The 16,183-nt window shown below is 44.8% G+C and overlaps 2 protein-coding genes across 2 annotated transcripts; one reads left to right on the plus strand and one right to left on the minus strand.

Moving 5' to 3' along the window:
* Positions 1-540: 540 nt before the first annotated feature.
* LOC106608896 (large ribosomal subunit protein mL52) lies at positions 541-3,931 on the minus strand. Its single transcript, XM_014207100.3, has 5 exons — positions 3,467-3,931; positions 2,932-3,001; positions 2,746-2,813; positions 2,513-2,577; positions 541-833 (listed from the first exon to the last, which is right to left on the minus strand). Exons 1-5 carry the CDS (start codon positions 3,498-3,500, stop codon positions 687-689), a joined length of 384 nt encoding a protein of 127 aa, XP_014062575.1. The 5' UTR covers positions 3,501-3,931; the 3' UTR covers positions 541-686.
* Positions 3,932-4,994: 1,063 nt separating this feature from the next.
* Positions 4,995-15,732, plus strand: LOC106608849 (LIM domain-containing protein ajuba). The gene is made up of 8 exons (XM_014207022.3): positions 4,995-7,756; positions 9,506-9,607; positions 11,261-11,328; positions 11,518-11,580; positions 11,749-11,879; positions 12,094-12,145; positions 13,210-13,278; positions 13,597-15,732. The coding sequence occupies exons 1-8, from the start codon at positions 6,202-6,204 to the stop codon at positions 13,699-13,701; spliced, it is 2,145 nt and encodes a 714-aa protein (XP_014062497.2). The 5' UTR covers positions 4,995-6,201; the 3' UTR covers positions 13,702-15,732.
* The last annotated feature ends 451 nt before the right edge of the window (positions 15,733-16,183 follow it).

Consider the following 16,183-nt stretch of genomic DNA (forward strand, 5'->3'; position numbering starts at 1 on the left):
ATCACAAAGCCCTGACCTCAATCCTATAGAAAATATGTGGGTAAACTGAAAAAGCGTGTGTGGGCAAGGAGGCCTACAAACCTGACTCCGTTACACCAGCTCTGTCAGGAGGAATGGGCCAAAATTCACCCAACTTATTCTGGGAAGCTTGTGGAAGGCTACACGAAATGTTTGACCCAAGTTAAACAATTTAAAGGCAATGCTACCAAATACTAATTGAGTGTATGTAAACTTCTGACCCACTGGGAATGTGATGAAAGAAATAAAAGCTGATATAAATTATTCTCTGTACTATTATTCTGCCATTTCACATTCTTAAAATAAAGTGGTGATACTAACTGACCTAAGACAGGGAATTTTTACTAGGATTAAATGTCAGGAATTGTGAAACACTGAGTTTAAATGTATTTGGCTAAGGTGTATGTAAACTTCTGACTTCAACTGTATATTACTCCACTGTTAAAACCTTTACCAACCATGTTCCTAATATTTGTTCATACATAAGTTCAAGAACAAATAGGAAAGTAGATTAACAGTAAGTTGTGGATATACATTAAAGTTTATTTTTGGAAAACATTGAAAAGGGCAAAATAAGTAATACAAACAATAACAGCAAGACAAAGCCATACACCAACTCCACCATTTTGTTAATAAGTAATGTAAGCTAGAATGGAAAATAAGATTTCTTATTTATTTTTCCTCAATAAAAGGTTCCCTTTGGGTTTTAGCAGAAGAGAATTATTGCGTTCCTCCATCCTTTTAGCTTCTTCCCGTTTCTCCCTCCACACTTCCATCCCTTTATCCACCTCAGAGCTTAGACTCACTACACGTCTCTGGAGAGAGAAAATAAAATGAAGGAAAGGGATAAATAGAAGAAACAGATGGAGGAGTAGAGTTGCATCAAAAGGAGAGGATGTTCAAGAGCATACAATATAGTGCTGACACAACTAAACCCAGCAAAAAAAGAAACGTCCCTTTTTCAGGAACCTGTCTTTCAAAGATAATTCGTAAATATCCAAATAACTTCACAGATCTTCATTGTAAAGGGTTTAAACACTGTTTCCCATGTTTGTTCAATGAACCATAAACAATTAATGAACATGCACCTGTGGAACGGTCGTTAAGACACTAACAGCTTACAGACGGTAGGCAATTAAGGTCACAGTTATGAAAACTTAGGACACTAAAGAGGCCTTTCTACTGACTCTGAAAAACACCAAAAGAAAGATGCCTAGGGTCCCTGCTCATCTGCATGAATGTGCCTTAGGCGTGCTGCAAGGAGGCATGAGCACTGCAGATGTGGCCAGGGCAATAAATTGCAATATCCGTACTGTGAGATGCCTAAGACAGCACTACAGGGAGACAGGACGGACAGCTGATCGTCTACGCAGTGGCAGACCACGTGTAACAACACCTGCACAGGATCGGTACATCCGAACATCACACCTGCGGGACAGGTACAGGATGGCAACAACAACTGCCCGAGTTACACCAGGAACGCACAATCCCTCCATCAGTGCTCAGACTGTCCGCAATAGGCTGAGAGACTGGACTGAGGGCTTGTATGCCTGTTGTAAGGCAGGTCCTCACCAGACAACACCGGCAACAACGTCACCTATGGGCACAAACCCACCATCGCTGGACCAGACAGGACTGGGAAAAAGTGCTCTTCACTGACGAGTCGCGGTTTTGTCTCACCAGGGGTAATGGTCGGATTCGCGTTTATCGTCAAAGGAATGAGCGCTACACCGAGGCCTGTACTCTGGAGCGGGATCGATTTGGAGGTGGAGGGTCCGTCATGGTCTGGGGCGGTGTGTCACAGCATCATCGGACTGAGATTGTTGTCATTGCAGGCAATCTCAACGCTGTGCGTTACAGGGAACACATCCTCCTTCCTCATGTGGTACCCTTCCTGCAGGCTCATCCTGACATGACCCTCCAGCAAGACAATGCCACCAGCCATACTGCTCGTTCTGTGCGTGATTTCCTGCAAGACAGGAATGTCAATGTTCTGCCATGGCCAGAGAAGAGCCCGGATCTCAATCCCATTGAGCACGTCTGGGACCTGTTGGATCGGAGGGTGAGGGCTAGGGTCATTCCCCCCAGAAATGTCCGGGAACTTGCAGGTGCCTTGGTGGAAGAGTGGGGTAACATCTCACAGCAAGAACTGGCAAATCTGGTGCAGTCCATGACGAGGAGATGCACTGCAGTACTTAATGCAGCTGGTGGCCACACCAGATACTGACTGTTACTTTTTACCCCCCCTTTGTTCAGGGACACATTACTCAATTTCTGTTATGTTAGTCACATGTCTATAGAACTTGTTCAGTTTATGTCTCAGTTATTGAATCTTATGTTCATACAAATATTTACACATGTTAAGTTTGCTGAAAATAAATGCTGTTGACAGTGAGAGGACGTTTCTTTTTTTGCTGAGTTTACATACAAACTTTTTGGGGGGTAATATGAAGGGGGGAAAAGGGTGAAGGACAACATAATAGAAGGTACTGACTGCTAACGTCTCTCTCTCCTGTTTTCTCCTCAGCTGTCCTTTCAGTGGGGGTGCCGACCGGCCATCTGTGTGTAAAAAACACACACACAAATCATAACCCCAAAAACCACATGAACATAACGTGTACAAACAAAACACACAAACGACACACACAGCATCCACCAGCTCCATTGGCCGACCATACATTATGTTCCTGCAATACATTAAAATGAATGCTCCAATCGTGAACTTGCCTGCAAAGGACCAGTCAGGGAAATCTGTCAGGGGGCCATACTCTGTTCCACTGCGGGCAAGACCATTTCTGTGGACAAAGCCAATTAGGAAGTGTAAAAAAGTATATCAACAGTCAACACAGCCGTAATATCTACAATTGTGGGTGTTTCATTTTGTCTTAACAGTTTCTGTCTTTTAGAGCTTACTCTGTCCTCCACTTGATTCCAGCCTGTGCCCCACAAGTCGTAGTAAAACAACGACTGGAATGCCTCAAAGCTGAAAACAGACCAGGAATTCAGTTAATTTAGCTAGGCTGTCTACCTTGTGTTTCTGAATCTGACATTGATTGAGCAGCTCACGTACAACAACAAAAAACATAATTTAAGAGAACAATGCATTTGTTAGAAATATCTGATGACAGGGCTATCAAAGACTAACATGTGTTACACAATACAATTTGACAGACATGTAGAATCAGTCAGGTCCACTGACCAATAAAGCTGTCTAGCTAGCTTGCCATTTTTTTAAATCTAGGGTAGCCATCTATCTATCTATCTATCTATCTATCTATCTATCTATCTATCTATCTATCTATCTATCTATCTATCTATCTATCTATCTATCTATCTATCTAAAGATCAAACGCAGTCTTGTAAACTGGAAGCCGGATACTATTTACATTTCAGAAGGAAATTACCATTAGGTTGAATGAAAATGACAAGTAATTGTAAATAACCTCACCTGTACTACACAATGTCCTAAAGGGCGCCGCCATGTTGAATTTTCATGTGAGGATTGTTTTGACCACTAGCAGTGCTCAAGATACGGCAAACAGGTGGTGGAGTAGGAAAGAAAGTAGTAACAGGCAGCAACGTGCGATGTTACATGTGTTACATTATAATAACGTTGATCACGCTCTATTAGACAATGATGATGTGGACTTCAGGTGGTGGTGGTGGTGATGATGATCATACACTTACAAAATCAAATGTGAGGTCTGAATTGGTTGTGGTGAAGTCGTATTTTATAATCATAAAATTACACACTTTTATTAGATTTTACTATTATGCCAAAACACCAAATTATAATATTGCATTTACACCTTAATTATACGTCAATATTTAAAAAGTATAATTACACGCACAATTTGTCATCATATAAAATGTTTTGTCCAACCAAAGTTGATGTCATAATTTTGAATCATATTTTCCCGTGCTCCAGCTGCTCTTTACACTGAGTAAGCCATTAAGTATTTTTCTGTGAACTTTACAGACAAGTCCCCACTCGCCGACAATGATTGCTCTCGTCAACTCAAGCGAGCGGGAACCAGGCACACGCCGCAGCCAGTGCGTTTCAGTTTAAGCTACTGCAAAGCCAATGAAAGCGTCTAAGGGAGAAAAGACGGGGCTTCGGGGTAGGCAAAATCAGCCTGCCCAAGTAGGCCCTATTTAAACAAAATTGTTTCACAAAGATATGATTCATGTTATGGGTTAATGTCACCAAAACGACTCAGATCGCGTTGAAATGTATGACACTTGTTTACTTTGTATCGTCCTTGGAGAACACGTACATGCCGGAAAAAAATCATAGCGCCGTGTCTCTAGCGAATGTCCTTCCGCACATTCCGCAGAATGGGAGCACAATAAAGTAGTACCCAAATAGGTTTGGATCATCATGGCCGATTACACATATTCTAGTCACGTAGGCCTATACCAAAGTCATATTTCAACTGTGTCAGGTCTTGACAACAAGCAATATATTGCTTTCTGCCTCAGGCACGACATATTTGTGTGTGGTTGATAAGGCCTGGGGCAAACAACATACCTGAGACAGGTATTTGAGAGGTCATAATTGTGTAATAAGTCATTAACCCACCCATGTGAAAAATCCGAACGCAATGACTTATGATTGTAATTGAGTATAAATTGTGCTCTTGAAAGGTTTTATCCACAATTCCACATTAATTCCTATTTAAGCCCCCACTGAATATAAGGCATACCCTCTTATTTGGTTTATACCGAATAACTAGGAAAAACAAGATTATATCTTTTGAATAATTAGGAAAAACAACATTATGTTTTTTGATGCGTCTGTCACCCAAATTTAGTGGACTCTGCAATGGCGTTGTTCACCCACTGGGAAGTTTGCGTATGAACGACGAAATATTTTTGGCACGTTATCCATTCGCGATTGCTGGCTGAAAGGTGTTCCGGCCCGAAGGGAAAAAACAAGCCAGTGGCTGATAAAGGAAAAAGAGGGGGAGGTAAGTTATTTGGGGGAAAGAAAGAAAGAAAGAAACGAAGTAGTTGTAGGCAGTGACACATTTGCGGAATGGATTAACGCTAGCCTACTTTTACAGTACATTTGGTTTGGCAACGGTCAGTAGAGTTTATTAAGGCAGCATGAGTTCCGTTCTCAAACTTATCCGCATATTCTTGTAGTAAAATTATTTTTAAACGGAATGTGAGCAATTAATACATTCTCGAAACATCGAATGCTTTATGTTTTCGTTTGATCCGTTTTTTTTTTCCTCGCGTTTTTATATGCATTTTCAATATCATGTTTCTGTCAAAGTGAATAGAAGAGTTTGGACACGCAACATTTTATACAGAAACTGACTTATTTTCCTCCTTCCACTGGTCCCCACTAGCCCGACGAGTTATTCTTCCAAAAAGCTTTGCCGTGGAAAATCGTGCGGAAAGGAACTTCACTGGACTACATTTGGCTTTAAAAAAAAACAAGTTCAAAGGGGAATGCTTCTTCATTAAAAGGACCCAAATAAGAGCATTTAAGTTTATATTGGTGCCAGTTGCGTGGGAAACAACGAATAGCAGAAAAAACTCATCTTTACGTGACCAGTAGGCAACAAGTCTAACCTAATATAATGGACCGTTTCGTCACACAGAAGACATGCAGGTGTGGGGCTACCTAGTCTCAAACGAGACCGACAACAACAACTTCAGCTTCATGAAAGTGACCTAAAAAGACATTTTTTTATCAGTCTTTATCTCCAACATTGCCAGAACAATAGAAGTAGTCCACTACTAACTCGATGGATTCACATGCGTTACCTTCTACCTGTCTGCCTGTAGTCTCCACAGCCAAGACACGATGACTCTCAACACTGTTGTCCAAACATGATTATATCGTCATGTGATCCTCCAAAAATGTCTTAATCGTCTTATTTAACGTCTGTTTTTGTTTATTTATTGTATATGTACATATAGCCTACATAGGTCTGTCCATTGGTTGTTCTAATTTGGGGGGGATTTGTTTAGCATATAGATTGCAAAGGGTCTCTGTCATTTCAACTACTGTAGTTCAACTGTACTGTAGACATGCTTGAGTATTAATGTATTTCCAACTCACACACTGTATTTATTGAGTACATTAACTTATATAACATAGTGGTTTGTTAACAGCATTTAATTTAATTAGATTATTCAGAGTTTTGGACGACCAGGTTAGACATTACAATGGACCGACTTGGAAGTAAGTTATTGGAGAAGTTAAAACTGACTGACTCAGGGAGTGTGAAATTCGCCAGTTCTAAAAAGAAAAACGAGTTGGTCAACAACACCAACAATAACAGCAATGGGAACACCAGTAGTGGACTACCACCAACCCTGAGCACTGCAACCTCCTCACCATCAACACCTGGCCAGTTCTCTCTCACCTCTCCAACCTCAACGGAGGCATGCAGACCTGCCAGTGGCAGAGGTGGGAATGGACTGGGAGAGAGAGTCTCCGCTACCCAGCACCTCTCCCCCTCTACAACCTCCATCGCCGCCCAAACTGCTGACTGCGAACATCAACCCTACTCCCTCTCGACTCTCGCCCCCCTCCGGCGGCGGTCGCCCCAGCAGCGTGCCTCCTGCTACCTGGGGGAGGGCGTTGACATCCAGATGAGGCGTGAGTCAGGCCTGGGGGACTGTGACCCAGCTGGGTCCAGGGCCTCTCTGAACCAGCGCCGCTACTCTCTGGAGCTCCAGCAGCTGGTCCGACGCCAGCAGCTCCTCTCCCAGCCTCCTCTGTCCCACTCCTCTGGCCCCCCTCCGGCGTACCCCACCTCCTCCACCTCCTCGGGTTACGGCTCTGCTCCCCGTGGCGGCGCAATGGCCGAGCTGCACTACCTCCCCGAGCCAGAGCGCCACAAACGCCTCTCCCTCCAGGAGGCGCTGTTCTACAAGCGGCTGAGCACCGGAGGGGAACTCTGGGAGAGCACCAGGCCGGCCTCACTCTCTCACCCCCCACACCGGCCCTCTGAGATGAGTGGAGGAGGAGGGGTGGGTGGAGGTTTCATCTTCCCCCCAGGCCCGGCACTGAGCCCCTGCTCATCCTTCAGTCTCCAAGAGTCGGTGCTGGTCAGTCCCAGGTCCAGCTTTGCCTCCAGTACTGCCAGCGGTGGAAGCCCCATGGGCAGCCGCTGTAGCAGCAACCGCACCAGCGGAATCAGCCTGGGCTACGACACCCGCTACTCCGCCTCCGCCGCCATGGCACCGCAGCTGCAGTTCTCCTCCCTGCACGCAGGGGGCTCCACCAGTGGACAGGGATACACAGTCTCAGGCAGGGCCGGGGCACAGTCTGGGTCAGGAGGCTGGCAGGACTCCCTGGACGGGGTCTCCTCACCTGGAGGAACAGGGGTTCAGGACAGCCGGCATTCGTACCCGCCTGCGGTGGGTAGCCCGGCAGCAGCCTGTTACCGGGCTGGGCCCGAGTGGTGGGATGAGAGGGGAGCAGGAGCAGCCCGAGGGGAGGAGACTGGCGTGGGCGCTGGCGGGGAACGTGCGCGCTACTCGGACCTCCCGGGGACCCGCTACCAAGAGGAACTGACGCGCCTGTTGCTAAGAGATGCAGCACTGGAGGGGGAGGGGCTACACCTGGGTGGGCTGATGCTCAAAGAACATGCCAAGGCCCTCAGCAAGCCGGCGACGCTCGTCAACACAGCTACGGCTGCCGGACCAATCAAAGCCCAGGAGGAGCCAGGAACGGGGAGGGAGGCGTTGTCTGAGAATCGCCAGGAGTTCTTTGGTGAGATCATCAACCACATGTATTTATTTTTTAATGAAAGGATTGGATAGATGAATGGATGGATGGATAGACAGATTGGATAGATGAAAGAGAGAAGGATGGATGGATGGTGCCTCGATACCTGCAGGGACTTGCATGTCCTACCTACCTACATACCTCCCACACAAGCAAAGGGAAAGAAACACATTGGCCATCAGTGGGCTAGCTAAGGCAGAGGCCTATTCAGACAAGTAGAGTTGCTAGGCTATCCACATCAGACAGAAAGGAGAAGAGAGGGACGCTGAGATCAATTGATGAGGAGTAATTATCATAGTTGAAATGCAAAAATACACACATCAAAGACTGTCTGTGCAACAGTCACTCAGCCATAATGTAAAGCAGTAAATCACATTGGGAGACTCTAGGTATACCACGGTTGTTAGGTAGAGTTAAGCAAAGACATTGTACCATACGGCAGGGGTTCTCAAAGTGGGGTCCGCCAGATAAAACAATATATACATTTATTTTTATGAATGTTACTAACAACAAAAGACTAAACTACATTTGGTCAAGGATCCGTGGAATAAGTTTAGTGTAATACAATGTAATATTTTTAACCCTGGGCAACATGAGCCTGGGAGGCTCACAGGGATATTTGTATCCACAGTACTCTACAAATGATCCATACTTCCAATGCACTGTAATTTAAGCTTTAAAACTGCAAAGTTTTCTCTCTGCCCCATTACAAAAATGTGTAAAGTTGCAGGAAATTAGCTTTAAAACTGCAAAATTCTCTGAGATCCCAAGAGGCAGGCCTTTAAAATGCTCCTTGCCAGGCCTGAGACTTGGTACATCCAGCCATACACTGCCAAAGCCATAGTAAAACTCCTTGCGTGCTATTTTAATCTCCCTCGAGTGGTTCTGATTATGAGGGCTTCCCTGATGAATTGGCTATCACAAAAGGGGCACCCAAAATGTTTGAGAACCCCTCCCATAGAGGGCAGAGGAAGCGTAGCTTATACATACACACTGAACTGCAAAGCTTAGTTCTGCTGCAATGTTCAGACAAATTACATGGTAGCGATAAACACAGCGCTGACCATTAGTATGAGTCATAGAGAAGATTACAGCTTTGGACTGGCAGTATGTGTGTCGTGTGGCAGGGTGTGTGTGTTCGGAGTGACTCCAGGCCATTATAATATGCATTGTGTGGGGACGCGAGTCATGCGTGTGCTGGTGTGTTACCCTGGCTTGGCGTGCGCAGCGGAGGTGTGCTACAGCCTGTTTTTCTGCTCTCGTATGTGAGCCCTCAGGGGATCTGTACTGTACTACCACCTCCTCTCACTGTGGCAGCTCAGCTAGGCTCAGAGCTGTTAACACTACTGAGGCCCTAACTGGAGCTCAGAACAAGAGGGTGTTTTAAGAAGGGCCAGGAGTTGTTTCCTAGGCAGGTGACCAGAAAAAAACGAGTCCTAATTTTGAGCGTTGACTTTTGTGTCTGGCTTGGAAGTATCTTGTTGGTTTCAAGTTTTATTAGTCATATGTACAGGATACAGTGATGTTTACTGAGTGTGTGTGTGTGTGTGTGTGTGTGTGTGTGTGTGGGTGTAACGAGTGATGTTTGACTAAGGCCAAGACGTTTTCTTGACGAGGTGACTTCACCAGGAAAGAATGTGGTCCCATGTCTTGATGAGTAATGGTTGTTCATTGTGTTGCAGGTACATGTGTGACGTATAGTAAGGGTTATTTATTGTGTTGATTGTGTTGCAGGTACATGTGTGAAGTGTGGGAAAGGTGTGTATGGAGCGGATAATGCTTGCCAGGCTCTGGACAGCCTCTATCACACACGCTGCTTCACCTGTGTGTCCTGTGGTGAGTTGAACACACACACACACCTCTAGTTGACTGGCTGATTGAACAACAGCTGAACGGTTAAAACTGATATTTCACGCAAATTACACATTGGTTCCTGATCCTGTAAGCAGTCTATGGACAAGGCATGACAGCAATTCATGCTTTGGTTTAGTTTCCCGGGCACTGTTTCCACATGCTAACGTTTTAGCTTTTGTGGCACAAATCCCATTCAAGTCATAGGACTGATATTAGCATTTTTCGCAAATCATGTCCAGATCATCCAAAAGTATCTCAAATTGATTGAGAAGCACAACAAAGTCACTTAAAGATGAGCGAAAATTGCTAACATCGGTCCCCATGACTTGAATGGGAATGGTGCAACAAATGCTCAAATTATAGCATGTGGAAACTAAACCAAAGCATGGATTGCTGTCGTACCTTGTCCATAGACTGCATACAGGGTAAGAAAACCAATGTTATTTTGTAATTTGGGTGAACGTTCCCTTTAACTCATAGCGGATTTGAAGCTGTTAAGAAGCCTTTTAGACCTAGACTTGACGCTCCGGTACCGCTTGCCGTGCGGGAGCAGAGAGAACAGTCTATGACTACGGTGGCTAGAGTCTTTGACCATTTTTAAGGCCTTCCTCTGACACCGCCTGGTATAGACGTCATGGATGGAAGGAAGCTTGGCCCCAGTGATGTACTGGGCCGTTCACACTACTCTCTGTAGTGCCTTGCGGTCAGAGGCCAAGCAGTTGGTAGACATTTTTGAGGATCTGAGGACCCATGCCAAATCCTGAGGGGGAATAGGTTTTGTCGTGCCCTCTTCACGCCTGTCTTGGTGTGTTTGGACCATGAAGCTCTCAACCTGCTCCACTACAGCCCTGTCGATGAGAATGGAGGCGTGCTCGGTCCCCCTTTTCCTGTAGTCCACAATCATCTCCTTTGTCTTGATCACGTTGAGGGAGAGGTTGTTGTCCTGGCACCACACGGCCAGGTCTCTGACCTCCCTATAGGCTGTCTCATCGTTGTCGGTGATCAGGACTACCACTGTTGTGTCGTCAAACTTAATGATGGTGTTGGAATCGTGTTTGGCCACGCAGTCGTGGGTGAACAGGGAGTACAGGAGAGGACTGAGAACGCACCCCTGAGGGGCCCCTGTGTTGAGGATCAGTGTGGCGGATGTTGTTACCTACCCTTACCACCTGGGGGCGGCCCGTCAGGATAGTCCAGGATCCAGTTGCAGAGGGAGGTGTTTAGTTCCAGGGTCCTTAGCTTAGTGATGAGCTTTGTGGGCACTATGGTGTTGAACGCTGAGCTGTAGTCAATGAACAGCATTCTCACATAGGTGTTCCTTTTATCCAGGTGGGAAAGGGCAGTGTGGAGTGCCATTGAGATTGTGTCATCTGTGGATCTGTTGGGGCGGTATGCAAATTAGAGTGGGTCTAGGGTTTGTTGGTGATATGATAAACTCAGTTTGAACAATCATGCCACTCCATGAATGTGTTTGCACTTAATGACACACGGATGTATTTTTATGTGATTGAGTAGCGTTTTAAATACCGGTAATGTCACAGAGGACACGGTACATAGTCAAAGCAAGGAAAACATCTGGGTAATCCTGGCCTCCCTCTGTTCCTGTGCGGTCATTCATGTTTCCCTCTCTGTTAGGTCGCACCCTGAGAAACAAGGACTTTTACAACGTCAATGGCTCTGTGTACTGTAAAGAGGATTACATGGTAAGAGGGCAAGGCCAAAGATTCTCTATCTCTTTCAGTTCCATTCCTAGATATCAGTTTATTACATTTCTAAACAATGGCCTCCTAGACATTACAGTAAATTGCGTTAAAGTTTTAAATAGTACTTTTCTATGGTATGATGGAAAATCATATCTCAAATGTTCTCTCTTCTCCCTTCATACTTGTCAGTTCTCAGGGTTCCAGGCTGCAGCAGAGAAATGCAGTGTGTGTGGCCACCTTATCCTGGAACAGGTGTGTGTGTGTGTGTGTGTGTGTGTCAGCGACTCCTCAACATTCAAGCCCGTATATTTTTTTTATCATGACCATAAAAAAGGAAAATGCTTCTGACCATGACCCCATTTTCTAACCTTGTTTTCAAAAATCCTTTCTTCACATTCCCCCATCTGTTTCGTCCATCAGATCCTCCAGGCAATGGGGAACCCGTACCACCCCGGCTGTTTCCGCTGTGTGGTGTGTTCCAAAGCCCTGGACGGAGTTCCCTTCACCGTCGACCACCTCAGCAACATCTACTGTGTCTCCGACTACAACAGGTGAGGCTGGGTGTCTTCACTAGGTCAAACTGAGGCATTGATATACAGATGGGGGGGGGGGGGTCGAGATTCATTCAATTGTCAAGTTGTTTAAGGTCAAAGGATAATACTCTGTTTATCACACAGTCTGTTAGGTTTGAACATTAGTAGTACATTACATTACTAGGTCTACATGTGGTTCTATTCTGCAATTAGAACTCTTGTTGCCCCGCAGAACGTTTGCTCCTAAATGTGCTGCCTGCTTACAACCCATCTTACCTGCTGAGGTGAGTGTCTCTTGTCGTTTCATTCAATGTGTTTTGTTGTTTGTTGCGTATCATGCCACTCAAATGTCCAACTACACTATTTATGCAAAAATATGTGGGCGCCCCCTTCAAATTTGTGGATTCGGCTATTTCAGCCACACCCTTTGCTGACGGGTGTATAAAATCTAGCACACAGTCATGCAATCTCCATAGACAAACATTGGGAGTAGAGCTGCCCCAGTCAACTTTAAGTGCTGTTATTGTGAAGTGGAAACGTCTAGGAGCAACAAAGGCTCAGCCGCAAAGTGGTAGGCCACACGAGGCCGAGCAGCCGCACACAAGCCTAAGCTCACCATGCGCAATGCCAAGCGTCAGCTGGAGTGGTGTAAAGCTCGCTGCCATTGGACTCTGGAGCAGTGGAAACGCATTCTCTGGAGTGATGAATCACGCTTCACTATCTGGCAGTCCGTTGGATGAATCTGGGTTTGGCGGATGCCAGGAAAACGCTACCTGCCACAATGCATAGTGCCAACTGTAAAGTTTGGTGGAGGAATAATGGACTAGGGGCTATTTTTCATGGTTCGGGCTAGGCCCCTTAGTTCCAGTGAAGGGAAATCTTAAAGCTACAGCATACAATGACACGATTCTGTGCTTCCAACTTTGTGGCAACAGTTTGGGGAAGGCCCTTTCCTGTTTCAGCATGACAATGCCCGCATGCACAAAGCGAGATCCACAAAAATGGTTTGTCGAGATCGGTGTGGAAGAACTTGACTGGCCTGCACAGAGCTGACCTCAACACCACCAAACACCTTTGAGGATGAATTGGAGCACCGACTGTGAGCCAGGCCTAGTCGCACAACCTCTCTAATGCTCTGGTGGCTGAATGGAATCAAGTCCCTGCAGCAAAGTTCCAACATCTAGTGGAAATCCTTCCCAGAAGAGTGGAGGTTGTTATAGCGGCAAAGGGGGGACCAACTCCATATTAATGCCCATGATTTTGGAATGAGATGTTCAACTAGCACGTGTCCACATACTTTTGGCCATGATTGTGGTGCACTAATCTCACCACTGCTGTTTTGTTACAGGGCAGCGAGGAGATACTCCGGGTGATGTCTATGAACAACGATTATCACTTTGAGTGCTACCACTGTGAGGTTAGTATGGCCTTCATCTAATAATAACAACACCTACTACATCATGTGGTCAGTCTGTACCAGTGTTCATTGAGAGTGAGCAGGCTTTTGTTCCAGCTCAGCAATAACACACCTGATTCAACTAGTCTAGGGCTTGATAGTTTAATCAGGTGTGATAACTGTACTGCAACAATACCCAGAACATCCTGCGAGTCACCGGGGCTAGGGTTGAAAAACACTGACCATAGTAGTGTACTGTTACTGTATGTACTTTATGAAGAATTATACCTGAACTCAGATCAGAAGTAATGTTCTCTCCATGTCTGTTTCATTCCTCAGGAATGTGGGAAGCAGCTCTCGGATCAGCAGGGCTCCCAGTGCTTCCCTCTGGACTCTCATCTCCTCTGCCATTCATGTCACATGACCCGGGTGTGCGCCTCATAACATTTCCCCTCACAACATAACTGAGGAAGGAACTCTATGCATAAAACATTCCCTTTCTTTCCACATTCCCTTTTATTTCTCACACTCATACAAACTCTTTCTTTCTCTCTACTGTACACCAAGATATGGGTTTGCTCTGATGTTCGAATTTCCTTCTACTCAAGAGACAAGCTCACACATGAAAATGCTGGTATAAGATGCATTTTATTTTCCATTTTGGTCCTGAGTTTGACACGATAGCACCAATGTCTAAGATCCAGGGATGGGTTGGTTACTTTCTAAATGTAATCCATTAGTTATCTGTCAAATTGTAGTTAGTAACAACTTTTGGATTACCCAAACTCAGTAATGTAATCTGATTAGTTTGTTACTTTTAGACTACTTCCCCTCAAGTGGCACCCTGCCTCCGTTTTGGTAAAACGCTGAGGGATGGCCCTCGCCAAATGGAACCACTCTAAGATTAATATACAGAGCAATGGATGCAAGGACTAACCATTCTCCAATGTTTGTATACAAGAAAAAAAATACCCATGTTTTGAGGCTATAGTGTTTGTAAATCATGTTTACAAACATTGGAGAAAAACAAGTTTACAGTATTTTGGGTTATCATGGGTGTGATAGTTGAACTAACTCATGAGCCATTTATAAGTTATATTCTTAAAGAATCAATGGGTATATACAGTATCATTCATTTATAAGTCCAAAAATTGAGGTAGCAACTACAGATTTACCCTTCAAAAGTGTGCAAGTCCGTTAGGCCGATGGATAATTGTTTTATGAACACTAATTAGATTGAGCAATAAAAGCCCTATTCGTGGTCTTAAATTAAACTTGTTTTTGACAGTATTGAGCACAATACCGCGGAGGAGTTTAGAACTCCCTCAAACTTGTATTCCATAAACTGGGATCCGCAGTATGCAACAGTTACAAGAGCGCATTTTTCACCGGCTATCCACTGGTCGCAAAAACTGATTGACAGGCAGTTTCAACTTTTTCAGTTCAACCATTATTGTGTTAAAATACACATACATTTGAAAAGCCATCAACAACGACCACAATCCGTACGGCGCAAATAGCTAAATGAGAGAGCTGCAGTGTGATTCACAATAATGTAGATAGATATCAATAAGTCATATTTGTATCGCCCGTAGGCTAAACCACTGCTGTCGTCCTTACCTCCAAGCATTTATTAAAGTTGAATAATCTTTGACTGCTGACAGCAGTCGCAACATTGGACTGTAGCCTACAAAGCCTATTCCTTCTCTTTTCCCGTGATCCATCAAACATTTGTTACGTCGTCATGGTGGCCTCTGACTTGTGGTCAGACTCGTTTAGGCGGATCAAACTTAAACTTGCGCCTTATTTCAATGTCATTGAGAAAACAAAAGGTGTCAAATATTTTTTGTTGTTGCAAACAGCCTTTCTGAATTTAAAAGACTAGAAGTAATAAGCTTGCTGGTAATTTAACGGATTCGTTTTTGAAATCCGTTACACCCCAACCCGGTTTAGATCAAACCCCTGTATGTATGTATATGACCGGGGCAAGTTCATTAAGGCACACACGTTTGGCGGAAGATGAAAATAAGTATTTCTTTCTGGACAAGTTGAGCATGTTCTTCAGTTGTGTGCCTACTGAACACCACCCAGGTGCGACATAATGAGTCCTGCCGTTCCGCAGACCATCACTGTACCAGACTGGGAGAAGAATATAGCCGGGTTCAAGATCAGTTTATGCGGTCTTGCCAACTGTTATGGTAATAGTCACGGCATTGTTTGACATATCTGGGACCAGGCTAATACTACACCAAACTATGGTTTTGTTTTTACCACCCGACCGTGTGCTATAGAAGAAGGGATTTATCGATCTGGTTAACCTGTTTTTGTATTTAACCATCACTAGCAAACAATTTGCACTTAATTTGACTTGTTTACCCGTAAGATATTTTGTAAGTGTTTCTTCTTGTAAAAGTAAAAAAATAAGACATTCCTGTATCGGTTGTAATTAATAAATATTTTTCTTTGTGTGTTCAACTTTTGAGGTAGTCTTTATTGCAGTTACAATCTGTTGCCAGAAGGTGGAAATCAAACCTTGTATTTGGGATATCCATGCAGGTGTGTGTGTATATATATATATATATATATATATATATAATATATAATATATATATATATATAATATAAATAATAATACACACAAGTTCGAGTCCAGACTCTGCCGCGACCGGGAGACCCATGGGGCGGCGCACAATTGGCCCAGCGTCGTCCGGGTTCGGGGAGGGTTTGGCTGTCAGGGATGTCCTTGTCCCATCGCGCAATAGCGACTCCTGTGGCGGGCCGGGCGCAGTGCACGCTGACACGGTTGCCAGGTGTATGGTGTTTCCTCCGACATATTGGTGCGGCTGGCTTCCGGGTTAAGCGAGCAGTGTGTCAAGAAGCAATGCGGCTTGGTTGGGTTGTGTCTCGACCTTAATCTCTCCCGAGT

The sequence above is a fragment of the Salmo salar genome, chromosome 07, assembly GCF_965601325.2.
Source record: "Salmo salar chromosome 07, fSalSal1, whole genome shotgun sequence".
Taxonomy (NCBI): Eukaryota; Metazoa; Chordata; class Actinopteri; order Salmoniformes; family Salmonidae; genus Salmo; species Salmo salar.